The sequence below is a fragment of the Pezoporus wallicus genome, unplaced genomic scaffold (assembly GCF_028554395.1).
Source record: "Pezoporus wallicus isolate ANWC-B61680 ecotype Strahan unplaced genomic scaffold, APGP_CSIRO_Pwel_v1 contig_3486, whole genome shotgun sequence".
Taxonomy (NCBI): Eukaryota; Metazoa; Chordata; class Aves; order Psittaciformes; family Psittacidae; genus Pezoporus; species Pezoporus wallicus.
Window position 1 is genome coordinate 8,620,359 of NW_026642292.1, and position 26,214 is coordinate 8,646,572.

Genomic DNA, 26,214 nt, shown 5'->3' on the forward strand with positions numbered 1-26,214 from the left:
CAGGACATTATTAAAAGGAAAATATTCTTTATTTAAGCAGCTCTCTCTTTCTTTATTTGCTCAATATTTAGTAATTTTTTGCTTTTGCTAAAGGATATGGCAGTGAGCATAGAGTCCAGTTGTCAGTTGGAAACTAAATTCAGAATTGTGTGTTGTGAAAAGGACATGGGCTTATAGTTATATTTCATTCAAGGTGTTTCTTTATTGCATATTGTTATACAGAATTTTAATTACTAGACCATTTACAGTCTACTATTGACCATCCAGTAATAAATAAACTTGTCCCTGGCTACTTCTAGCAGCATCTGCCATAGCACAATGCCATAGGCTGCATGATCTGCCATAGCACAATGCCGTAGGCTGTATGATGCAGGACATGCTCAATTTCTTAGATAGAAATTAATGTTAAGATTTAAAGGTGGATATGCAAATTGTATTCCTATCATAAAATTTATTGGAAGATTGTATTACCTGAATTCTTACATTGTGCAAGTTGTTTTTCCAACCCTTGTATCTACATTTCTCCTAGAGTGTGTGCCACACACAGACTTTTTTTTTTTTCTTTTCCTTTTGATGATTCACATAACTTTTTTGGGACATTCTGTTTTGTTATTTTATTGTTTGCCCACTGATTACATTAGTTATCCTAACCCCTTTCATCTATTACTGCATCCATTTTCACGCATCTTTGGATTTGCTTTTGTTTTAGTGCTGCGGTGGTATGCTTGGGCTATTTATACAAAAAATTGGGAAGAATTTTGGGAAACAGTTTTACTGACACCGTTGGGAATGTGCTTAAAGCAATGAAGAATGCAGAGGTATTGGAACAGCATGTTTAAAAAATGATTGGAAAAATAATAGGATGTGTACTGTTGGTAGCTGGGCCAATGAATATGAGAAAGTGCATGATATCAAAGTATAAAAAAATTGTGGAAAGTCATAGGATAAAAATCAGTGTCTGAATTCCAAAGAATTCCCGGAGAGCTAATGGGTTATGACTATAAAAGGATGGATCATAGCTCTTCTCAATCTGATTTCGTGAAAGGACTTGATAAACTAGAAAATCTAATTGCCTTAATAGTAAGAAGATCTTTGCTCCAGCTTGTACTTCATGTTTTGCGTGCTAGTTAGTACTTTCCAGTAGAAAATAGAATTACTGTTTTCACTTGCTTATAGAGTTATAGAGCAAGTTACCTGCTTTAACTCACTTCAGCATAAACAGATCTCCAAAAGCCTGAAAGACCCAAATCTTTGTTTATGTATTTCAGTAGCTGCCATTTTGTATTTCCAACGAGCTTAGGTTGCAGAACTTTAACATTTCTCTTTTTGATTTTTCAGTCTCAAGGTCGTTATGAGATCATGCTTAGTTTGCAAAATATATTAAATGGCTTAGGAGCTGCTGCTATCCCCTGTCATAGAGATATTTACAAAGCTGCCCGATCCTGTTTGACAGATCGATCCATGGCAGTCCGCTGTGCTGCTGCAAAGGTAAAGTGCTTTAATAGTGTTTTTTATCAAGTAAGATCCCTAAATAAAATTCTGGTTTAATGGATTACAAGCGCAGCAGTGAATACATTGCTTGCTTATCTTTATTTCTTTGAGATTGCATTGGCAGCAAAAAATCAAGTTATTTTAGTGTGAAGCAACATGCTTATTTTGTTACAGAGAACTTTGTGTATTATGTAGCAAACTAAAACTTTTACCGAGTGCTTTTCCATATCAAAACATTTTTATTTCCCTTTTTTGTCTAGTGTCTTCTTGAACTTCAGAATGAAGCAGTATTTATGTGGAGTACAGACTTGGATAGTGTTGTGACCTTGTGTTTTAAATCCTTTGAAGGTTCCAATTATGATGTACGATTAGCAGTTTCAAAACTTCTAGGCACAGTATTGGCTAGAGCTCTAACATCTAAACAGACAACAGGTAAAGTTTGTGCTCTGCTGATTCTTCATCTGTAAAAATCTGTTAGATGATAAGAAGTTCTTGAGTTCTGTTGAAGCCTGAAGTAAAATCACAATGTAAGCTTCATCTGGCTGGTCATCTCTCTGGTTTGGTCTATTTTGTAACATTTTTCTTGTAAAGTGTTGTGGTTTTGGTTGTGTTAATATATATAAACATTTATATATATATAAACATTTATAATAAACAAGGAAAAACAATTTTTTCTCTGTTGTAAGATTTTTATTGTACGGAAAGAAATTAGTAGCCTCAAGAATTTAAAGCAAGACTGCATTAAACAGCTTAGAAAACATTAAACAGCTTAGAAAACAGCTTAGAAATTAGTAGCCTCAAGAATTTAAAGCAAGACTGCATTAAACAGCTTAGAAAACAATAAGGCTTGAGAGAGCGTCTCTTTGTTAAACTAAAGAGGTAAGGTTATCTTCAGGCTGTTTTTCCACAATCATCAATTTCCACATCTGGATTGTGTAGCAGTACAAATGTGATAAGAAGCAGAAATGAACATTGTAGTTTTGTTCGCTTAACAGACCACATAAATTTCTGCTAACAGGCAGTGCTTGATCTAATCGAAGCATCTTGGTACAAAGTTAACAACTCCAATCTTCAGTGTCATTTAGAATGGGTGTTTCTAGTTCAATCTTAGGAGCCCAAAGCTCTAAATATCTAACTGTAATCTAAGCAAAATACCCTGCATCTTGTTATAAATATAATTCAGACTGTTCTGCTTTTAATGGCATCAGAGAAGACCTTCGGTGCTGTAAGCAGCAAATGACAATATTGCATGCCTTTAAGCCCAACTTAGAATCATAGAAACACAGAATAGTTAGGGTTGGAAAGGATCTTAAGATCATCTAGTTCCAACCTGCCTGCCATGGACAGGGACATCTCACACTAAACCAAGACTAGACCATGTCACCCAAGACTCCATCTTACCTGCCCTTGAACACTGCCAGGGATGGAGCATTTACCACTTCTTTGAGCAACCCATTCCAGTGCCTCACCACCATCACAGTAAAGAACTTCTTCCTTAAATCTAACCTAAACTTTCTCTGTTTAAGTTTAAATGTGTTACCCCTTGTCCTATCACTACAGTCCCTAAAGAAGAGTCCCTCTCCAGTATCCTTGTAGGCCCCCTTGAGATACTGGAAGGCTGCTACAGAGCCTTCACACAGCCTTCACTTCTCCAGGCTGAACAGCCCCAACTTTCTCAGCCTGTCTTTATATGGGAGGTGATCCGGCCCCCTTATCATCCCTGTGGTCTTCCTCTGGACTTACTTCTGCATTTCAGAATTTGTGAGACTGTGGATTTTCATTGAAGACTCTGAAGTCTTGATTTCTAAAGTATTTTTCTAAGATTCTTTTGGAGAGAATTATTATGTTACAGAAAAAAAGTATCAGTATTTATCTTTTCTCAATAAAGTAAAAAAAAAAAAATAAAAAATACCCTCTTTATGGACTCAGTACTTTTCTTCAGAAATACTGAAAAATACATTGCTTGCAAAGTTTAAAGTGCTAAGATAAGGTTAAATAAGAAGCTCGTCAACTGTTTGGTTGGCTTTTTAATTTTAATTATTTTTAGTTAAAAAGAAGAGGAAACTAAGTGAGACATAGGCTAGGTGGGGCTAGAAGGGGCTCGGGGAGAGCTGGAAACAGTACATAAAGAAGTGTGTAGTTCTGAAGTTTCTATATTGTATTCAATAACCTGCTGATACTTGTTTGGGTTTTGGGGTTTTCTTTGGACATGATTATTTCAAATCCTCTCGTTCATTTTCCCATTTCAATACTTGGAAGAAAATGAAAAATGCACTGAAAATTTTAGGCCACTTAATTTGTGCAGTGTGCAGATGTCATGCTGTTTGCACTCACATGCCCCAGCATGTATTTTAAATGAACTTCCTGGCAAGAAATAAAACAACAGAATAGGAAATAACTATAAATAGATTTCTTAGAAGGTCATAAACATATCCTATTATTCTCATTCTTTTGTAGGGCTAATTTAATACTAAGGTGAGATACTTTTGTTTCTGAGAGAACTTGTAGCTGTGTCCTTATCTGGGTAAGCACAGCAGAATGGTAATCTGCTTTGGAATAGAGGGTTGTCTTTGATGGTAAACTGGAGTAAGTTAGCGCTTTTGTGAAGCCTGGGTGGTAGGAATAGGCCATACTGACCTTTCTGCAAAGGGAGTTTAGATTAGATGGAAGGGTAAACATATGTAGACATATTAGGTGATGGCCTAAACTATTTAAAGATAGTTGAATCAGAAAAACTTGAAAAAATATTTGGGTTTGCTGGAACACCGAGTCCCAGAATGTCTTCATTTGTATTGTGAAATTATGCTCAAACAGCATTTGGATTTGGTTGTGGTACTGAACTTATGAAAGTTGTTTTTTTTCTAAAACAGAGTTGAAACTTTTCTTGAAAAATGCAAGTAGTGTACAGAGCTGTTCCTCTAAAGATTTCCATCTATTCTTAGCATCCACCAGGCATAACTTCCACAGAATCTCTTTGGAAGAAGTGATGGAGCTACTGGGAACTGGATTTCTGCGTGGAAGTTGTGGATTTCTACGAGCCAGTGGCGACATGTTGAAAGGGACCAGTTCAGTCAGCAGAGATGTTAGAGTTGGAGTCACTCAGGTTTGGATTACGTTAGTTAAGATTTTTTGCTAAAAATTCCTATAGCTGCTTTGCTCTCCATGTATCTCTTATTTCATCCTTTTTTGTATCCATGATGAAATGTATGTTCTTTAAAATAAGGACTTACACCTTGAGTTATTTCAGAATAAAAAAACTTCTGTTGTTGCTTATTGTTTACCTGACGGTTTGCATTTTTCGAAATAAAATATGTATTACTTCTGAAAGCTGCATGTGATCTGAATTTCAAGTGATATAAATGAGGACTTTCTTCAAATATTTAATTTAAAACTTAATACCTTATGTCTAAAAGTGAAAGGGAGAAATTACACAGGGAATAGTTTCCTTCTATATAAGGACATTCCCAGTCCTGTTCTGAAATAATGGTTTTGCTATGAGTAAGTGCATGAAAAATAAGAGAAACAGAATTTAGTGGGGAAAACCCCAAATATCTGTTCTGCTGTTTTCCTGGATGATCAGTTAGAGGATGGAATCTTGTTAACTGAGCAGGATTGGAGTCAGACCACATAGTGCATACTGGTAAAAACAGGATAAATTTTTCAGGTAATATCAGATTGACTTTTTCTCTGGAAATAGTATTTTAAACAACATTTACATGGTAAGACCTAGATATTCAAATGTTAAACCTCTGGATCAAGAGTAAAGGTCATGATGAACATTTACATATCAAACAGCTGTAGTATTTTAATATGTTACAGTCCCCACAGCTATTTGATATGTTCCCTTTTCCAGTAAAGGGGCTTTTTCAGTTCACTTCAACTTCTGCAGTTCAAAAGTCTGTAAATTAGCCTCAGTTTCTGATAGAAGCTGCCAGAGCTTGCTCTGAAACAGCTAGAAGGTGCTCACAAATTGTCTCAGATCATGCTGAGTGGAAGCATTAACTTCTGGCAGAGAGACAGAAAAGCTGGGGAAAAAAAAATACCTTGACAGCTATTTGCCTAGAAAATGCATGCCAGACTCCTAGGGTGTTCTGTACACATGGTGGTTTTATTAGTTTTTGAGGAATAGATAGTTCACTGTTTTGACTATTTGTACTGCTTTTTGGAGGTTGTCTCCTTTTTCACCTTTTTCATGCATTTCTATGTTAACACAATAGTACCTGTTCTAGACAGTACACTCTAACTCTACCAGAACTAGTTAAAATAGTGCGGTGTTTCTTTAAGGAAAACTTGAGAAATTGTGCATATGTCAGTGCCTGTGAGTAGAAGACACTTGCAGTTTTAAAATTTATTAATTACAATGTGAATTGCAGCTTATTATAAATTAAAAAATAAGAAAACCACTAAAGTTTACTTCTTGCATATGGAAGAAGAATTTATATTTATTCGCGACAAAGCCAGGTTCAAGATATAGTTGTAACTGTAGCCATGGCAGTATGACTCTTTGCAAGTCTTATTTATTCTGTCAAATTCCTCAGTTTTCAAATCTGTGAAACAAGGGTACTATACTGGTACATTATGAAGTCTAAGTAGTATTTGTCGAGCTATTAGATGCTAACAGGATCTGGTAGTAAATGTCTCCATTTATAGTACTTCACTTTCTTTTAAGTGAATAATTTTGTTGTTAATATTAGACATGAGACAAAGTATATATAAGGCAAATACAGAAGTTTGTTGATATGGGTACAAGTTGTGGAGTTTCTTATGAGGAATTTTGTGCATTCATTTTCATATTCTCATTTTTTATATTCCCTTTTCTTGATGGTAACACATCTGTCCATTTAAAAAATCCAACACATGCACATGGAAAGCATTTGTAAGGGAGCATATTATCTAGCAAAATAAATAGTCTTGTGATTAGATTTGTAAAGTGACTTTGCGTTCTTTGTCTTTGTTGTGACAAATGTAGTCTTTTTATGGTACCTCCACTGCAAGGCAAACAAATTCATTGACATGAAGAACAGTGCTTGGGGGCTGCAAATATTCCCTAATTCAAAGCCTATAATAACAAAATTCTCTCAGGGTTATGGGTTATAGTCTTGTAACATAGTAGTTCTTAAAATGCATTCATACATTAAATTTGGGTTCCATGTGCAGAATGTTAAATAGCTGGAAGCTGTTGTTCAGTGGGACCAAAGATAATGTTTTACGTAACAAGTGCCTGTGCAGGGTAAACTGCCATTTCTCACACTCTAGGATAAAATAACATGGGCAAGCAGCTTGAATTAACTTACAGTAAAAGCAAGCTACAATATTGCTAGTACAGTTTTGATAGTAATTTATGTAATTTAAATAGATTAAAACAAAATTTGCAGCTACCTGAAAGTGAGAATGTATGGGATTTGTGGATGTGTAAACGTAGAAGTAATCTCAGTTTAGTGATGTTTTAGTTGTGGCAATATGCAGAGATTAAAAAAATAAATGTATGCAGTATAGTTGGCAGTGGTTTTCTGCCTGATACTGTTCTAAAATATGTTTTCTTTTCAAATTTCTTCCAGGCATATGTGGTATTTGTCTCTACATTAGGAGCACAATGGCTTGAAAGGAACTTCTCTGCCTTCCTTTCCCATACTCTGTATCTTGTGTCTCAGTCTCATACTAAAGCTATTCAGAGTCAGATGGATGCTGTCGGCTGTCGCCACTGTGTTTCATTTATCCTTCGAGCTACAGTAGGAGGCCTTCTTGGGGAAAAAGCTCAAATTGCAGCTGCCAAGGAGATTTGTCAGGCCATCTGGAAACTGAAGAAAGTTGCGGGTATGGGTCTAACAAGATTATCCATTTGGGCCTCTGTTTTTCCTTTTTAAGTAATTGTCTAATTTCCTAATCCAGAGACTACAGAAATAGAATATATAGTACTGATTTATTACCATAATAATGTAGAGGGCTTTTAATGGACTGCTTTGTTTTTAGCTTAAGCTGATTATTTGTTTGTGTGTGTGTACTCACATATGTGTACACGTCTCTTACAGCACTCTTCCCTGGTGATATCATTTTAACCAATTACAGATAAAATAATAAATACATGCAGTAATAACATACAGACAGTATTGTAAGCCGATGTATGTCTAGCCAGATTCTGCCACCTTGTTCAGAGTAGCTGACACTGCTGATGGTTCAAAAAAGAAGCATTTGTTCCTGATTGACAAAATGAGCATTTCTCCTGGAGAAAACCTCTCCTGCATGATAAAGTCTTGTATACAGCTTCCAAAAAAAGCTGCTGATCTCCCACCATAGGGGAAAAGAAAGAGAATGTTGGGCATAACCAGTCCTGGTATGCAGCTGCTTATTGTATTGCATTTAAATATCTACATGTTAAATGTCTCAACTGACATAATTATTTGTGTCTCAAAAGATGAACTTTCCAAAACCTTCAGATTTTCCCCTTCCTTTTTATTCCCTGGCACCCCACCTTCTTACTTGTTTACTTGCACTATTTCACTCTTTCCTTATTTTTTGTCCCACTATGTAGTAAATGGCAAGTTAAATCAAAGCATGATCTCTTCAGGTCACTTCAGTGAGGCTGAGAATAGCATGCTTCTTAATGGCTGCTGTTCCCTACCACTCAAAGATAAGCAATTTGGTAGTTTCCATTTCAGCTTCCCACCTGCCCTCGCAGATGTTACTACACTATCCATGTGAGTAATAGAAACGTGCTTGTCTCAGTGAAGGTAAACCTTTATGAGAACAGTTTGGTCAAAAATAATAATGGTAATGATGAAAGCTCATTTGGCAATATAAACAACTTATCAGAGCAAAATCTTTGTTCTGACCTGCTTGTTTCATTCTGGTAATGATTTCATGGGGATCTTCCTATATTGTGTTATCAGATGGTGCAGGGAATGACGGTAACTTGGAAACAAAAAATAGTACAACAGATGTAACAGCAAGTCAGCATGTGCTTGTCTGTGCACTTCAGGAACTTGGAAGTCTCATCCATGGCTTGGGAACTACAGCAGCACCATTACTACAAGACTCCAGTACAGGTACAACCTCTGAATGATTTTGTGAACCAGAGTACAAAATGCATTCATTTATTCACTGTGACCTCTGATTTCTTATGGCTAGACAGTCAATATTTTTCAAATCTGCTAGGTTCCTTTGTGTGGCATTGACCATCACAACCTTTCTTCTGGTGTGCAGTCTTCTCACCTGGACCTCCTTAGTAGTTCTGTCCTTTTCTGTTTTCTTCCACTTAACTAACAAAGCCACAAAAAACAACAAACCAACCCCACAAAAAAAGACACAAAATCAGAACAAGAAAGGGGTTGGTAAGCTTTCACACTGTACGAAATCTTCAAGCATTGTCCAAGGAGTTCTCTTATCTTCTATGACCTGCAATAGTGCATTAATTTAAAACAAACAAAAAATCCATGTCAAATTTAACTGTTAATGGCTGTATTTGAAGTCCAACACTTCGTAATGTTTACAGTAAATCTGTTCATTTGAGCTATGTATCTTCATCTACCTTTATTAGCTGCAATTTTTCTGGATGTGTTCAAGTGGACATCTGCCTTCTTGATTATACTTACAGATATAGTCTATGTGTGTTTGTGGATAATTGTGTAATATGTTAGGTTTTTTTCAAGTTGTTACTTTTCAGGGTAACTATTTTGAAAAGTATTTGGCTATTTCAATTTGATAAGAAATATTTCCCAATAAAAATCCATAGTACATTTTAAAGAGAAGTACAGCCACTGGATAGTGGTGTGTTCATCAGTCCTTTGTATACATTTTTGCTTGTTTCACAATCTGCTTGCATGTTTCTTAAGTGTGTTAATGCATTTTATTTTTCAGGAGTTCTGGAAGCAGTAATTTCTGTCATTCTTCATCCCAGTATTTCAGTTAGACTCACAGCAGCTTGGTGTTTGCGCTGTATTGCAGTAGCATTGCCCTCCTGTGTGTCCCTACTGTTGGATCGTTGCATTGAACGTCTTACTACATTGAAATCCTCCCCAGAAGCAGTAACCGGCTACAGTTTTGCAGTTGCTGCTTTGCTGGGTGCAGTAAAACACTGTCCTTTAGGAATTCCACATGGGAAAGGGAAGGTATGGTCTGAATACTTTACTTACAGTCAGGTTGGTTTTTTTTTTACAGTACTATTTGCATGTATTCTTTATGACATAACCCAGTATACTAGTGAGATACTTTATTTCCTCAAGAAGGTAATTTTGAAGCATACCATAAGTCAAATAAGCAAATGTTTTTTTCACATTTGTCAGGATTTTGAATTTATCAGGAAATGTCATTAATGACCACTCATACTGTTACGTTTTTCTAATGCGGAAGTTTGCTGGGGGATAGGTTTGTTGTTTTGGGACAGAGGTCAGTTCTTTGGAGCTGTAAGGACTGATATTGAACAGCCTAAGAAAAGGTTTACCTGGAGAAGACATTTATTCAGTAGAGTTACATTTTTCAGAACTTCAAACTAAATTATTTACAGCAAGGTCAAACCTTCTGCAATTCTGGCCCAGTTTGATGTTGGCTTGAATTAGAAAGCTGTCATTTAAGCAGTGGTAGTGGTGATAAAAGGCTAGTCTGGAGCAGACTTTGCCAAAGGAAAAGATCATTTATATTTAAAAACACGGTTAAACATATATAAAAGGACTGTTGCACGCTGTGATGTTGGAAACAAGTTTCCTAGAAGGAAACTCATTCAACCACAGATTAAGCAAAATTAATATTTCCCAGGCCTATTAGTGACTCTCCAGTGTACAGTTTAGTCAGTGCTTACACCAATAACATCAATTATGTGTTATCTTGAAAATCTTTGGTCAAGTCCAAAGAAATCTTTAATCAAGTCCAACAGATACATGCTTTCATTTCATTTTACAGAAGGTAACAGCAACCAGTTTCTTGCATTAACATAGTCTAACTTGCAGTCTCTCCAAGATCCAGTCTCTCCACTAGCACAGATAGGACATACTATGCACTGAAGTTTTAGGGATATGCCAATGTAGAAACACAGACCAGGAGAAGGTGTTTCCATCTCAATGAGAACTCCATCCATGGAGTTATACTCACAGTTGGAACACCACAATGCGACATAAATGTCAGCAGTACATGCTAATTCTCTGCATAATGTAGACACGTTCTCGGTTCTGAAAATACCTTTTCTGGAGCCAGTGGACATTAGGGAAGAAGTGGCACACTTTTATTCAAGGATTGTGAAGTTGTTTATTATTACACCACTGTAAGATGAAAGGAATGCTTTAGTACATTTGGAGTAATGTCCTTTGTAGTGACTTGCAGTGATTCCAAACCACCCTTTCCCTGTTGTTGAGTACTAACAGTTCCATGCCACTACATAATAGACGTTGCTAGCTGCAGTTCTCCACATTTAAAGACCCAGCTGCTGATGAAACAATTTATATATGTTAGAAAAAAAAACAAACAAACACCTGAAAAGCCTGTTTTTCTTAGCTTTTGAAATTTTTTTCTTATGATTAGTGAAAGACCATGGGGAGAGAACAAAATTAATATCATTTGCCCAGTTATGTAGAAGTGCCATTCAAATACTGTACACCTCAATAAGCAGAACTAAAGTTTCTATTTAACAGAGAAACTTAATTGTTAACAAAGATTTCTTTTAGAGGAAAATAATAGGATGAAATAGGGTCAGGAGGAGGTATGGGAGGGCACAGAAAAGTGTGGGAGAAACACTATTCTGTGCTAACGTGGCAGGTAGGAGAACAGTGAAGTTGACAAGTCCTTTCCCATTCTCTCTTAGGAACACTGCCAGATTCCAGGCTAGCTCCTCCTCTGGGGAGCTGAAAGACACCAGTGTTAAACAGAGCAGTTTTGAAAAGGAAGTATCAAACGTAGACAGCAGTGAAATACTGAACAGACAGTATTTCACTGTCTGTGAAGTACTGGACAGAAACTTTGTTACATTAATGTAATTTCCTTTGAGAGAGTGGTTAGAGTTGCAGGCGGAACCTATTGAGGAAAACAAAATAATTGGTGGGTTTGTATGTACTTAGCATTCTGTACTAGTGCTTACAGTTCAAAAAAATCCTTCAAAAACGAGACATTTATCCTAGTACATAGAAAAGTTGCCATAAATCATTAAATGAAATCCTTTCTAGGATGTTTATCTTACAGGTAATTTAAGTATACTAAGCTGTTAGTGATTTTCAGTAGTATAATTTAACAAGGGTACTGCTTTAGAATCAAGTATTTTAACTCTGTCAGGAATCTATATAGATAGAATTCTTCATTTGCAACCACCTGATAGCATTATGGAACTGGGGAAACTAACATTTTCAGAATACTGAGGTTTGTAAATGAACAAATTTCAAACTTTCATAAAGAAAACTTTCATGTGCAAACTTTCATGACACGTTTTATAAGTATGAAAATAAATTTTAGAAGGATGTTGTCTGTACTGTCCAAATAAGTTATGTGCAAAAAAAAAAATAAATAGAAGGATGTTGTCTATACTGGGGCTTTTAATGATATTGATAATCATTCTTCTTACTTAATCATTACTTACTTAATAATACTAATTTATAAGCAGTTTGGTTTGGTGACCAGACATAATGCAAAGTATAAGAAATACTTTTTGGTGTAAGGGAAACATGATTGAAGCAAAGCGGTTGCAGAGTGCTTTGAGCATTTGTAGCCATAATTGTCCGTAGACACAGTGCGTGCATGTTCTTACTTGTAAACTCTAGGTAGTTTGTGCTTTAGTAAGAGTGCAGATTATCACCTTGCATGTAGCACATAATAGTAGGCATGTGCAATTATTTCAGAGAAGCTAAGACAGGATTAATTTTTAACTATACTATTGTAACTTGTTTGTTTAGTCAGACCGTTTATTGATTAAAATACTGACAGAGATAATGATAGACCTTATTCTAAAATAAAGAGAAAAATATTGCTACCCCTCTCACAGCTGCTTCTGAGCTCTAATTCATATGTCTCATGCTATCCTTTTTCTACATAGTGACATAAAGTATCAGAATGCTTCTATACTTGCAGTGCAATTCTGCGAGAACTATCACCTGTCAGTGTATTGCTGATAAAAGAAAGGGGACAAAACAGCAAGGTAACTTATCTAGTACCCCACAAAACTTTTGAAGCCGTTCCAGACTAGTACTGAAGTCAGCCATTGCAACTTCATGAGCCCGAGTTTATTGCCAGAGTACGAGAGAAAGATAGCATTCAGTTTTGGGACACTGAAATAGAATTAAGTATCACAGCAAATAGTATTGAAATTACATATGGTAGTTACTAACATGCTTATGCTCTGTTTTTGTCTTTAACTTTGAAGGTAATCATGACAGTAGCAGAGGATTTGTTGTGTTCTGCTTCTCAGAACAGTCGCATTTCACTGCAGCGAACACAGGCTGGATGGCTGTTGATAGCTGCCCTCATGACATTAGGTAGTAGCTTTCTACAGTTTTTCTTAAATTACAAGCTGTTCTGTGTTTTGTCTCTAACTTTAACTCTTTGGATGTTTAATTTAATTTACCACTGCAAAATAATACTTTACCCCCCCCAATATTGATTGAAATATTTAGAAAATCTTTCTAAATAAAAGTGTTATTTCTTTTAAAATTGCTATTAGTTCATTGGGAGCAAAGTCTGAAAAACAGTGAGTAAGTGGGAGCGATATTAATTAAATGTAGACAATAAATTTCAAAATCAATCTAATCAAATGCCACTGTGGTCATGAAGAATTACACTGATATTTTTTAACATCTATTCCAATGCAAAATGAGCTAATCATTTGTATTTCCCTCTTGTCAGGCATTTAAATCTTATAGAACTTTCTGATACTTACTAGTGGTCAGATTATTGACTGTGATCACTAAATTACTAATGATGAACGTATTTTAACCATTTTGTTCACATTTTTAAGGCATTTTTCATGTTTTCAGCTGTTACTTTTGCCCACAGCTCCCAGCTTTTTTCTTAAATTTGGGAAAACATGCCTTGTGCATTGACTTATAACAAATGTTTGCTTTTCTGAACATCACTATTGCTTATTACATCTCTTTTGCTGGTGAAACACAGGGTCTGTGTTTAGTAAAACAGATGTTTTGGTCAGCTTGGTGGCGTTCTAATAAATGTGTCAGAGGGTATGTAGTTATGTATGAAAATGGAGTACCAAGGCAGTAAACATTTGAGAAATTATATAAGAGAAGGGTGGAAAAATAGCATAAATTTTGCTCACTGTTGTGAAGATTTTGTGAATATAGGAGAAAGAACCAAAGAGAAAATAAAATTTTATTACACCTTACATTGGCATGATAACTGTCAACATTTACAGGTCCTGCAGTTGTCCAACACCATCTGCCACGAATGCTGTTACTGTGGAAGTGCATCTTCCCATCATCTCCTAAAGACCTAGAAACGGAGAAGACACGAGGAGATTCATTTACCTGGCAAGTAACGCTGGAAGGTCGTGCTGGTGCTCTCTGTGGTAAGCAGGATTTACCATGTCTTTCCCTGCATATTTGTAGTTGGGCTGTTTGTTTATTTTTCCTTCTGAAAGAACAACCATACTTCATATTGATTTTCTTCACTGGATGGTAAAGGATGTATTAACTCCCCAGCTTGTGTATATATATCTATATATGTGTGTTTAATTTTTGTAAAAACAAAAAAACAGAAACAAAACCCAAGCTGTTTTTTTTCTCTTGCTTTTCTAATCACTTGATTTCCAAGCAGTAATTGATATCTGCTTGGAAAGGAAGGTTAATTCTCTTCTCTTGTTTAGCCTGTGTATCACAGTAATGAATGAAGATCCAAACCAGGGGATGTTCTGCTGTTTATACAGTCTGTTATATTTGGTAAATAACAGTACTCTTCCTAATAGGTAACTTACTGTAAGCAAAGTAGAATTGGTGAGTCAGTCAAACATTTGTGAGAGTGAGAAGACTCAGGTGAAAATTACAATAAGGAGGTTGCAATTCTTAGCCATTGAAGAGTGCTGTGTATTTGGCTGCTGTATGATGGGTTGCGATTTTTCATCATGAAATACTGTGAATTTGGGTTTCCAAGAGATGACTCCAGTGATCTTCAGATATAACACAAATGTGTTTCAGTCATGTATTCTAGAGTACTAGAGGGTCCTTTGCATTACAGAAATGTGAACCCTAGTGTAGTGATAACTCCTATCACTATTAAAATCTATAGGAAAGTGTGGAGTTCAATAGTAATTTCATTTGGAAGTAACCTTAGCAATTAACTCAAGTTCAATTTTCATAAATAATGAAAAGTACTTTGTACATGTAAGTTGTTAAAGTCTTAAAGTACAGTAATTAAGCCAATTTTAAATATGAAACTAGCTAAGCAAGCAGTAGATTATCTATCATCATGCTTCCCCCTTTTTTCTTACTATTATCATGAAGTTGTGTTATATCCCATAACTCAATTCATAACAAAAAGCAAAAAATACTTGCATTTATAGAAGCAAGTAAATGTCAGGGTATGAATGTCCAAGCGGAGACACCAAAACACTGCATCTGGAAATACAAATTTTTTAATTTCAGATTTTTATCTGGTTCTTAAATTATCGGTGAAAATATTAAAAAGAAAAGCATGTTTTCTTCTACTTTTAAATGATTAGTGAGGTAAGAATGTGATTACTGCACTAATCTGTTTTTCTTCTAGATACCTCACACTAAGTTAAAATCCAATTCCTTTTCTAGCTATCAAAAGCTTTGTTTCACACTGTGCTGGTCTCCTTACGGATGAAGTTGTTCAGAGACTTCTTCCTCCTCTTCCAAGTGCTGTTGATTTATTGACACAGTAAGTGTTTGTATTAAACTGCTAAATGAGATTCTGGTTTTGAAAAGCTACAAAGTAATCTTCTTGTATTTGATTTAGTGCACTTTCTGGAGAACTTTCTTTCCAAGGTATGAAAGTTAGAGTACAGAATTCAGCAGTACAGCTGAAGGCTTTAGCTGTCATGATAATGTGTTTGCAGATTCCAGTATTGTGTAAAAAAAAAATAGGGAAAAAACTGTAGCATGGTTTTGTTAAGCTAGTGATTTTGTTGTGCTTTTTTAATCAAGCATGTACATTTATGTTCATTCATGGCCATTTTTTATAAAATAAAAAATTGTTCAAGAATATGCTTGGACAGAATGTTTTAGACATAGGCATTTTTTATATTTAGATTCAGAGCTAAGCCAGAAGGGGTTTTATAATTTTTAAACTTTTGCCTGCAGAATACGTAGTAATGTATCTGGGCTCTAATTTAACTGACTTATTCCCACAAAAAAGTTAATTATAATAAACATAGGTACAATAAAATTAAATAGAAAACTTTGCTTATTTTTCTAGTTTTAAATAGAAGTAAGGACTGGGAATGGAGAACAGACATTCTGTCAGAGCATGTGAAATAAATTGTTTTCTTCTTCTATTGGTAATGCAGATCAAAATTGAACTTACAGTATGTATAGATTTTAAAAGTATTCAGTAGCATGGTACAAATGAAACCGGAGGTGGTGCATAATGCTTGAAGGCTTCAACATTACTGATGTGCTTTTCATATTTTAAGGCTTTCTTCAATAAATAAATCATATGGAAATTCTTTAAAAACACCTTCAACAGTTTACAGACATAAACTTTATGAACTACTAGCAGTATTGCCTCCAAAGACTTATGAAGGTATGTATTTACTTATGAAGAGAAATGCATTTAAAATACCGTGGTTTCATTTTCAAATTTTTGTTTGACATATATTCAGCTAGCAAGAATTAGTTCCTTTTTTAATAAACACATTTTATTCCCTCTCTTTAAATGTAGTAAAATTGTAGTGAAGTCACTGTGGTTTTGAAAAGCTGGTGTTCGTGGTCTTCCCCCCGCATTACAAATACAGACATTTGTCCTATTTTTAGTTGAAACTTTAATGTAGACGACCTTACAATTTTAAACTATTCAAATAATTTACTTTCTATGATGCCTGTTTTACTTTCCATTGAATTCTAAATCAGAAAGCTGTCATCTTAGCCTAAACTAATTGCGTATAGTCCACTGAATTTCATTTAACTATTTCAAATATATTACAGATATATTAGCCTGTTCTGTGCAGATTGTGAATAAAAAAAATGCATTTAAAGAACATTTTCAACAAAATCTGGGAATAGACTTACTTTTCTGTAGCAGAATATAATTAGCAGTATTTAAAATCTAATCCTCTAATCCAATAACTACGCACTGTAGTTAGACAGGCCTAACAATTCAGCTGAAACATTAAATACCTTTTTCATGTTTATATTTGCCATAGAGTACTGTGTGGACTGAAATAAGGAACCAGAGTGGTTTTGTCAGTAGTAAAGAGAAGTACAGTGTATTTCATGAGGGCAGAGAGAATATCAAGCAACCAGGCACTGAACTGGCTGTGTCCTCTATCATAGAGGGAATCCTTACTCAAAAAATCTGCTCCATCTAGTGGCAACTGCCAACTGAATCTTTGTAGGGATAAATCCCTGTCCTGGGTTCAGCAGTAGCAGTCATTTTTCTCCTTCGTGGTAGCTGGTGAAGTGCTGTGTTTTGACTTCCAGCCTGGGAACAGTGCTGGTGATACTGATGTTTTTGGTTGTTGCTAAGTGATGTTTACCCTGACCAAGGACTTTGTGAGCCTCATGCTCTGCCAGGGAGGAGGGGAAGCCGTGAGGAAGCAGAGATGGGGCACCTGACCCAGGCTAGCCAGGGAGGTATTCCATACCACAGCACGTCATGGCCGGGGTGGGGGGTAACTGGGAGTTACCCGGAAGGACATGGGCTTCTGGGTCGGACTCGTTTCTTGGCTGGTGGTATCATATTCTCTTCCCTTGTTATTTTCTCTTATCATTGTTGTAGTTGGTGGTAGCGGTGGTGATTTGTGTTGTACATTGGTTGCTGGACTGTTCTTGTCTCAACCCGTGGAAGTTGCACTCATTCCATCCTCCTCCCTGTTCCATTTTGCGTGGCTCAGTGACATACTGAATGAGAAGCTTCCACCAGTTCATGGTTTTATTTCTTCTGTTTTCATTTTCTTCAACTTGGGTAGTTAGCCAGAGGCTAGAAACCTGCAAATTGTTTCCAGTAAATTGGTGATGGGGACATACACTAGGAGCTGCAACACAAGCTTTTAGTGTTTGCAAATAATGTGCAGCACTTGTATTCTTTAGCAGAATAGGACCGAAACAAAATACCCAGCAAAATAAACAGTTGAAAGCAGGTTCTTTATTTGTAGCTCCAAAACTCTTTCTCGATTCAGACCTTCAGATTTCTGAGGCCTGAGATACCAGGACTTGTTTAGGGTCTGCTTGTCCTTTCCTGCTCTCTTTCTGCCTCTCTGATCTCTTACTGCTTTCTGTCATCACTAAAAGTTGATATCTGCTCAAACAGCAAAATTTGGTGAAGGCTTACTATGAGTGTACGTGAGTAATAGCTGATTTTTTGCATTATTTCAGCAGTGACAAATATGAGCAAAAGGTATTGGGTTAACTTGAAAATCAGTGAAGTACATGTAACATACTTCAGTTGCTGTCTTCCGTCATGTGTGAATGGTTAAGACTGCAATTTAGCTGATCCAAAGTATGAACTTGTTTAGCTGTGAAAAGTTCTGTTTCTAAGATGACGATTTATATTCGTGATAATTTTCATATGTCATTAGTTTTGTACTATAATGTGCTCATGTTTTTGAGACCAAAACATTTGTTTCCTGTTAATATAAAAAAAATAATTATTATAATGTCCAGTTTGAGAATTTCACACAAATCATTTCAGTAGTTTGCGTTTTGATTGTTAGATTTGATGTTTTCTGTGGCCTGAAATTAACGTGTTTTGTCAGGCAACTCATTAGGGTTCTTTTCATTCTTCAGCTTTTTGTGCTTGTTGTGTTCTACTGTCTAAACCATAAAATTCAATACAAGCATTCCCTTCTCTATCTTAATAGGATGAGATGAATAGCTAAAATGCTGGAACAGCATTCTGGCTCGATACTTTGAACTGCTTTATGCTGGAATAATATTACTTGACATGGCCAAGCGTCTGGGGCTAAAAGAAATGTTAATTTGGTTAAAGATTGCTGAGTGTCTCCATTAACCTTTATTTGAAAAGTGTTTTCATAGGAAGGGCTTTTTTCTTAAATTGTGATCTATAATAATGGAAAAAGCAGTTTCCAGTTGTTGTTTAATTGTTGTTGTTTTTAAAAGGCTCTATTCCTGTCCTTTTTGCACACTATCTGTGCATCTTGGAATATATTTGATAGTGCTAGCCTTTTGCATTTAAATTTGAGGTAAGCATTTTGGGAAAAATGACATACTTGCTATTTAGTCAGGGAGGCAGGCAAAGCCACAGAAGCTTGCAGGAGTAGAGCCTGGTGGGGACAGGGGGTTGGGAGTAGGGAAATCAGCTTTCTCAGATGTATGCAAGATTCAGGAAGGGTAAAATAGCTGATGAGAGCTACCAGCTCCAGCTATACAAATGGTTCTGCTCATGAGGTGCTGATAACTGTGCTGTCACACTTGTTGAAAAATTCTAAGCAACTTGAGTGCAAACGGGTAATGGTAAGATCATCTAACAACAAAATTGAATGCAAAGTACTGATATGTGGAGTTAAGCCTGCTCTTAATGCTAATATTCCCCATTTCATGAGGACTTGACTTTGCAGTCATAGTGCTCTGGAGGTAAATTTTTATGTAATATTTGCATAAAGACTGTGTGTGTATTTTTCAAGATCAGTTCTGCAGTGTTTTTCAACATATTTTATTGAACAGATAAACTAGACCTTTCTCATCATATGTAGTTCAGTGCTAGAAATGTTCTCTCACTGCAGGGACTATTTTAAAAACCTAAAGTAGTCTGACTTAGAATGCCTAATATTACTGTTTATGTATAATGTACAACCTCGTTTGAAATAGTATGCACCAAGATATGTGATAGCTTAACCTACCAGTGTAAATTATCGTAATGTAACCTACAGTAAATTCCTCATGCTTTGCTTTTCACGAAGTCCTGAAATAAGGGAGTACATTCTGCAGCTTTTGGTTATTTATCAGACTTATGGATGTTTGAAATTGCCTCTGCTTGACAAGTCCAAGTATTCCTGTGTGGTTATGTAATACGTTCCACAGCATTAATTTTCAGGAAATGGAGAAAAATATGGCTGTGCTTGTAACTGCCTTTTCCTCTGTTTTAATTGTAAATGTAGCTAACTTAATGGGCTAGAAGTTTCATGGCATTATGCCTTCTGTGAAGGTAAAAGTCTCTGCTTTTCAACTTCTGTATTGCTGTATGTGCTTACTTTGCTCATCTTAGTGCTCTGTTGTTTCCCCTGTAGCAAGAGTGTTCTCCAGTTAACTGAAGACATAAGAAAACTGTTAGATGAATGTTGCTATTGCAGTATAAGTACGTTGCTCCCAAAGCTTCTTGTGGCAAGTAATAAACTGTAAATTTTGACTGTTTTTTTTTCCCCTTTAATTTAAAGGAAGCTTCTGGGCTGTTCTAAAAGAGTTAGTAGCTGACTTGACCGTCCCAGATAGCCAGATTGACACCTCAACGTTCTTGCTTCCACCCCTTTGTCATGAGAATGATCTCCTTTTACTTGGTCCCTTACTGCAGGAGACTGACCACCGATTTATTGAAGAGCAGGTACTTTTTGATCTAGTATAATCATGGGGGTATATGTTCATACAGTTCTAGTTATTGGGTCAGTGCTGGTTTTGACTTGGTTGAAAATAATGGCTATCACTTTATTCCTTCTTCCAGCTCCTTTTAGGTAACAGCATAGCTGGTGGCAGCCTGGAGTATGACCCTTACTCAATTTATGAGACAGTTGCAAAAGGTGATTCAGTACCTAAACCTCTACCTCCCGTATTGTCTGTTATCAGCGCAGCAACACGTTTGTTTGGAGTTATGTTTTCCCATGTAGCAGAATCCCACAGGTAAAGTGGTAACTGTTGGGGAATTTGGGTGGTGCTAAAATGGTCACAGTGTTTGAACACAGAAGAAAACAATTCTGTGAGCCATCTGAATAATATAATTCAGACTAACAAATTATTAGACTTTTTTTAAAGTTATTCACATCAAAGTGAGTAGCAAGAGGTTAATATCATTATAATAGATTCTGCTGACCAAGAGCAAGCAATGTTTTGTTTTGATAGCCATATCAAAATTGAAGTTCATTTTAAGAGTTATTACAGGATTATTATAGTGCTTAATACCCAATTGCCTTAGACCAAAGAGGGACAAAAGAGGTAAGAAGCTGCAGTAAAATTTAACCCTTATCCTGCCTATTCCATTTTAAAAAGTGGATGGGAACAAACAAGAGTATGTGTCTTAACACAGTTCTGTTAAGGTACAAGAATGCTCGAAAGGGATCACAGGCTTCTAAGTTTGTGTGTATGTACCTTCCTACTGCACACATGGCATTTGTTTTTTTTTTCACGTGGGTTGCTGCGGCATGAAATTTCTCAAGATATTTGCATGCTCTTGCTTATTTTGTGTGCTGCTGGTAATTTTCTTGAATGCAACATTAGAGCAAATCAATTACTTTTTAATTAAACAGCTTTATCTTTTCAAAGCCAACTGCAGTTAGGCCTCGGATCATGATTGTTAGAGGTGGTGATGGTTTTGCTTATGTCGAGGGCGAGTGCTTAGCATGTGAGTCCTGAGGCTTGGTGTCTTCACTGCTTGGAATGCTTGGATTCAGTGTAATCCTGAGGCAGCTGTTTGTATGTGAGCATACCTGCCAATAAAATTGTCACATGCTTTATCATATATTCTTCTGACTTGCATTTGCTTCATTATTCTGTCTTCACCAACTGCTTTTTTTTTTGTTTGGGTTTGTGTTTTTTTTCTGTTTTTCTGGGCTTTCTGCCACTACTGTCACCATGTTGCTGGTTGCTTTTCTTCACCTCTTTTTCAAGACCTGAACTAATTGCTGCAGATAACTGCATTTTCCTTTTTCTTTTCCTTCCTCCTTTCTCAGTTGTAAGTCAAAATGCATCATTTCCATACACAGTTGCTTTTAATAGCATCTAATGTTAGATATAAAGCAATTATTTGTGAATGCATGTGTTATAAGGAAACAAAGGCAAAAAGTTCATGTTCACAGAGTGATTACCTATTCTAATGTAGAATACAAAAATGCTTTGAGGTAGACAGGAATGCCAGTTGAAGGAAAATGCTCAAAAATTAGGGTAATAGATTTGTTTCATCTCTGTTTCTATAATATATAGGCTTTGTTATATGTTTTAAAATAAAAAAAGCTTGAGTTGTTTTCTTAATTTTTGATTCTGTGGTTTCTTCTCTGGTTTTAAGGCTCCAGGTGTTAGAACAGTTGTTGAATTCCGTAAAGCAAACAAAAGGATCCCGTCAGCAAATAGTGCAACTAAATGTTGTGTCTGCCTTTTCTACTTCCTTAAAGGTAAACTTCCTTTGTTTCTCTCCTTTGTTTCAACCTCCGTGTCTGAAACATGGCATCTGTCAGTTCAAATGTTTCTACACAGAACTTCATGTTTGGTTAACGGTCACAGTGAAGATCAGTTCTGTTTTCTATGATTATATTGGTTTGTGATGTCACAATTTTCTTAAGTGCTGAAGAGTCACAGTTTCATTTTTTCCTTTTTTTTTTCATAGAATGGTTTTGTTTAGAAGGGACCTTAAAGAACATTCAGTTCCAACCCCCCTGCCATGGGCAGGGACACCTTCCACTAGACCAGGTTGCTCAAAGCCCTGTCCAACCTGGCCTTGAGCACTTCCAGGGATGGGGCATCCACAGCTTCTCTGGGCAACCTGTTTCAGTGTCTTGCCACCCTCACAGGAGCTTCTTGTTCATCCATGCAGGCGTCCAAGTGTTCTTGCCTGACTTCCTCTTTGTCAGAATGCATTGGACCTGAGCTTGGAGGAAGTGATCCTTGAATATTAAACAGCTTTCTTGGGCCCCTCTTCTATCCAGGGCTTTATTCCATGGTACTCCACCAAGCAGATCTCTCAAGAGGCCAGAGTCTGCTCTCCTGAAGTCCAGGGTAGCAAGCTTGCTGTGTGCCCTCCTCACCACCCTCACTGTCTCAAACTCCACCATTTCATGGTCACTGCAGCCAAGGCTGCCCTCCAGCCTCACACTTCCCACCAATCCCTCGTTGTTGAGGACAAGGTCCAGAATAGCTCCTCTGGTTAATTCCTCTATTACTTAGACGAGGAAGTTATCATCAACACATTCCAGGAAGCTCCTTGGACTACTTATGCCCTGCTGCGTTGTCCCTCCAGAAGATATCAGGGTGGCTGGAGTCCCTCATGAGCACCAGGGCTAGTGAACACGAGGGTGCACCTAACTGTCTATAGAGGACCTCATCCAATTGGTCTTCCTGATTGGGTGGTCTTCACACCCTGTCCCTTCCCTCCTTTTAATCTTGACCCACAAGGTCTCAGTCAGCTCCTCATCCATCCCCAGGCAAATTAAAATCTATGCACTCCAGATAGATTTTAACGTTTTTAATGATGTATATGGAGTTTGACTTCTAATTCTCAAACTAGGAAATAAAAAGAGAGGAAATCCTTAGATAAAAGGGGAAGAAAATCATATTTCTTCTGCAGGTCTTGTAATTTTTGCATGACTGCCAGAAAAAGATACTCTGATTACTATACTGTCTTGCTGTTAAATATATTTAATATCTATTTTTAGCACTTGGCTAACTGCAAGGGAAGTTTAGGTCCAGAAGAAGTTAGAAGGTCTGCCCTGACGTTGGTAATGGGTGCCTTGGAGAGCAATAATCCACTCCTAAGATGTGCTGCAGCAGAGTGTTTGGCCAGGTTGGCACAGGTGGTTTCAGATACTGCCTTCACTGCTGGATTAGCGCAAGTCAGTTTTGACAAGTAAGTTCATAAAATGTGGTAAGTTAGTGGTTGAGTTTATAGAAAATGTTTGAGAAATCTACCTAATACATAAGAATCATAGAATAGTTATATGTTAATTTTTAGAAGCTGGTTTCCTTCATGGCTTTATGTCACTTCAGACATTAACAGGGAAAAGTACTGCCTGACTTCTGCTTGCATCTTTCAGGTTTGATGATCTTTAAGAAGATTGTCTAAGTAAGCATGTAGACTTTCAAATAAAATAAATTGGCTGCTGTTCCAGCCACACCATTTAAGCATATCTAAAACATTTTCAGAACTTCCTTCAGATAAGAGATGATAAGTGAACTTAGACTTTTACCAATATAGCAGTGTCTAATAAAATATTTTGCTGATTATATACTAGAAGTTCTATTTAGAGATGTGATTAGTAGTCTCAGTCTTGGTGATTACACTAACAGCTGTTTTTTTTCCTTATAATTAATAGGCTAAAATCTGCTAGGGATGTGGTATCAAGAACAGGTCATTCTTTGGCTCTGGGATGTCTGTATAGGTACCTAGGAGGAATAGGTTCTACTCAGCACCTGAATGCATGTGTTGGAATCCTTTATACTTTGTCTCAGGACAGTACTTCTCCTGATGTACAGGTACTTGTCACTTACCTAAAAATGTTATATTACAAATTAACTGTTTTATATTCTGGAGTGTAAGTGGTTTCTATTGCAAGAATAACACTTCACAACATCTTAGGCATACCTTACGGGTGTTGGCTGGAGCAGCAAAGGCAATGAAAACCATAGCCCCTGCTTGAAATTCACCTTCCAAGAAAGAATCATGATGAGATATGGGAGGTTCTTATTTAATGATCAGTGAGGCTGATAATGCTAAAATATGGTGGCTTCAAAAGCAATATCTGATGTTTTAGGAATTAATTTCACATTCACTTATATCTTGACCTTGGCTAGATAGTATCTGGGTTTTTTTTTGTCTGCTACAGTGTTTGTCTTACAGCATTTTTTGTTGAAGGGTTATGTAGTAAAAAATACAGGGATTTGTAGCCTCAGTGTTGTAGAACTTGGTAAGGATACTCCCTTGAATAAGGCAAGATATTTTGAAGACTAATTCACATTATATCTCCATGGCTAAAACTGTTTTCTGTCAGAACAACTTTAAGAGACATTGAGTGCATTCAATGTTATTGCCTAAATCTCAGTTAAAGATTTTTTTTAAGCTTTATCTGCAGTATCTTTACACAGAGAAGAACTGTATGTTGACATGAAATGGATTTAGCTATTGGTGCAAAATAACAAAGACTAAACCACATCTTGTTTCAGCAACTCTGTTGTAGTTTGGGGTTTTCTTGTTATTGCACATAGAATCATAGAATATTTAGGGTTGGAAAGGACCTTAAGATCATCTGGTTCCAACCCCCCTGCCATGGGCAGGGACATCTCATGCTAAACCATGTCACTCAAGGCTCTGTCCAGCCTGGCCTTGAATACTGGCAGGGATGGAGCATTCACAACCTCCCTGGGCAACCCATTCCAGTGCCTCACCACCCTAACAGTAAAGAACTTCCTCCTTATATCCAATCTAAACTTCCCTTGTTTAAGTTTTAACCTTTTACCACTTGTCCTATCACTACAGTCCCTAATGAAGAGTCCCTCCCCAGCATCCCTATAGCCCCCCTTCAGATACTGGAAGGCTGCTATGAGGTCTCCACGCAGCCTTCTCTTCTCCAGGCTGAACAGCCCCAACTTTCTCAGCCTGTGTTCATACGGGAGGTGCTCCAGGCCCCTGATCACCCTCGTGGCCCTTCTCTGGACTTGTTCCAACAGTTCCATGTCCTTTTTATGTTGAGGGCACCAGAGCTACACACAGTACTTCAGGTGAGCAGAGTAGAGGGGCAGGATCACCTCCTTCGACCTGCTGGTCACACTCCTTTTGATGCAGCCCACGATACAGTTGGCTTTCTGGGCTGCGAGTGCACACTGCTGGCTCATGTTCATTTTCTCATCAACCAACATGGGACCATCAGAAATTTTACAAAGGGTAGAATGTATTTAAGAAATAATGGTCAGTCTTAATTTAATGTACTAGCAGATTATTTTTTTTAGTTAACAGTGACAAATTTAAAATGGTTCTTTTATTGCAGAACATAGTTTCTTGTAAAGTACTCAAAATGGCTTATTAAGCATCAAGCTCCTAGAGTTTCCTTCTTTTACCTCTATATTTGTCCCTTTGGAACCTAAAAGTGCAACTTTTATTACACTTATTTAGTGAATTTCACTTGAACTATCAAATTTTTTTAAAGATCTTATATTTATTCTATTGTATAGATATTACATGACTGCTTCTCTTATTTTACAGGCATGGGCACTACACTCTCTGTCACTGATAGTAGATTTAGCTGGCCCCTTGTATCACGTGCATGTGGAACCTACCTTATCTCTTGTTCTCATGTTGCTGTTGACTGTGCCTCCTGCTTACACTGAAGTCCACCAAAGCCTTGGTCGCTGTTTAAATGCACTTATTACCACGCTGGGCCCTGAGTTACAAGGTACACAACGTGCAATAGTCAGCTTGCTTTGGTTTAGCAATGAAATTGCTAAACATTGGTCGAACGTGTAAGTCAAATTTTATCAACAACTAAGTGCATGCTAAGTGTTTTTTCTCATTGTAAGAGAGTATTTCATAGGCCATGAGTTTATGCAATCAAGATGACATGACTGCAAGTCTTCCAAAAATAGTGTTTCTCTTTGACATCTTTCTTTTTGTTTTAACTGGTTCTCCAAGCCTTGCCTTGGGCTGAAAATTCATACATTTAGCATGAAATAGAAGGTTTTAATATTTCAAGAGTTAGGA

The 26,214-nt window shown here is 36.8% G+C and overlaps 1 protein-coding gene across 9 annotated transcripts in view; it reads left to right on the forward strand.

Moving 5' to 3' along the window:
- The window catches only part of HEATR5A (HEAT repeat containing 5A), a 56,994-nt gene that overhangs the window by 7,122 nt on the left and 23,658 nt on the right, over positions 1-26,214 (forward strand). For 6 of the 9 annotated variants that reach the window (XM_057428448.1, XM_057428449.1, XM_057428452.1 and 3 more), the window contains exons 4-20: positions 710-818; positions 1,339-1,488; positions 1,752-1,923; positions 4,434-4,594; positions 7,050-7,305; positions 8,379-8,534; positions 9,346-9,596; positions 12,824-12,935; positions 13,826-13,978; positions 15,210-15,309; positions 16,064-16,173; positions 19,982-20,145; positions 20,263-20,438; positions 21,817-21,922; positions 23,180-23,370; positions 23,837-23,996; positions 25,720-25,909. In XM_057428448.1, coding sequence (XP_057284431.1) covers positions 710-818; positions 1,339-1,488; positions 1,752-1,923; positions 4,434-4,594; positions 7,050-7,305; positions 8,379-8,534; positions 9,346-9,596; positions 12,824-12,935; positions 13,826-13,978; positions 15,210-15,309; positions 16,064-16,173; positions 19,982-20,145; positions 20,263-20,438; positions 21,817-21,922; positions 23,180-23,370; positions 23,837-23,996; positions 25,720-25,909 — 2,717 coding nt within the window. The remainder of the gene's footprint in view (positions 1-709; positions 819-1,338; positions 1,489-1,751; positions 1,924-4,433; positions 4,595-7,049; positions 7,306-8,378; positions 8,535-9,345; positions 9,597-12,823; positions 12,936-13,825; positions 13,979-15,209; positions 15,310-16,063; positions 16,174-19,981; positions 20,146-20,262; positions 20,439-21,816; positions 21,923-23,179; positions 23,371-23,836; positions 23,997-25,719; positions 25,910-26,214) is intronic. The other 3 variants (XM_057428453.1, XM_057428455.1, XM_057428454.1) reach the window with 3 other exon arrangements.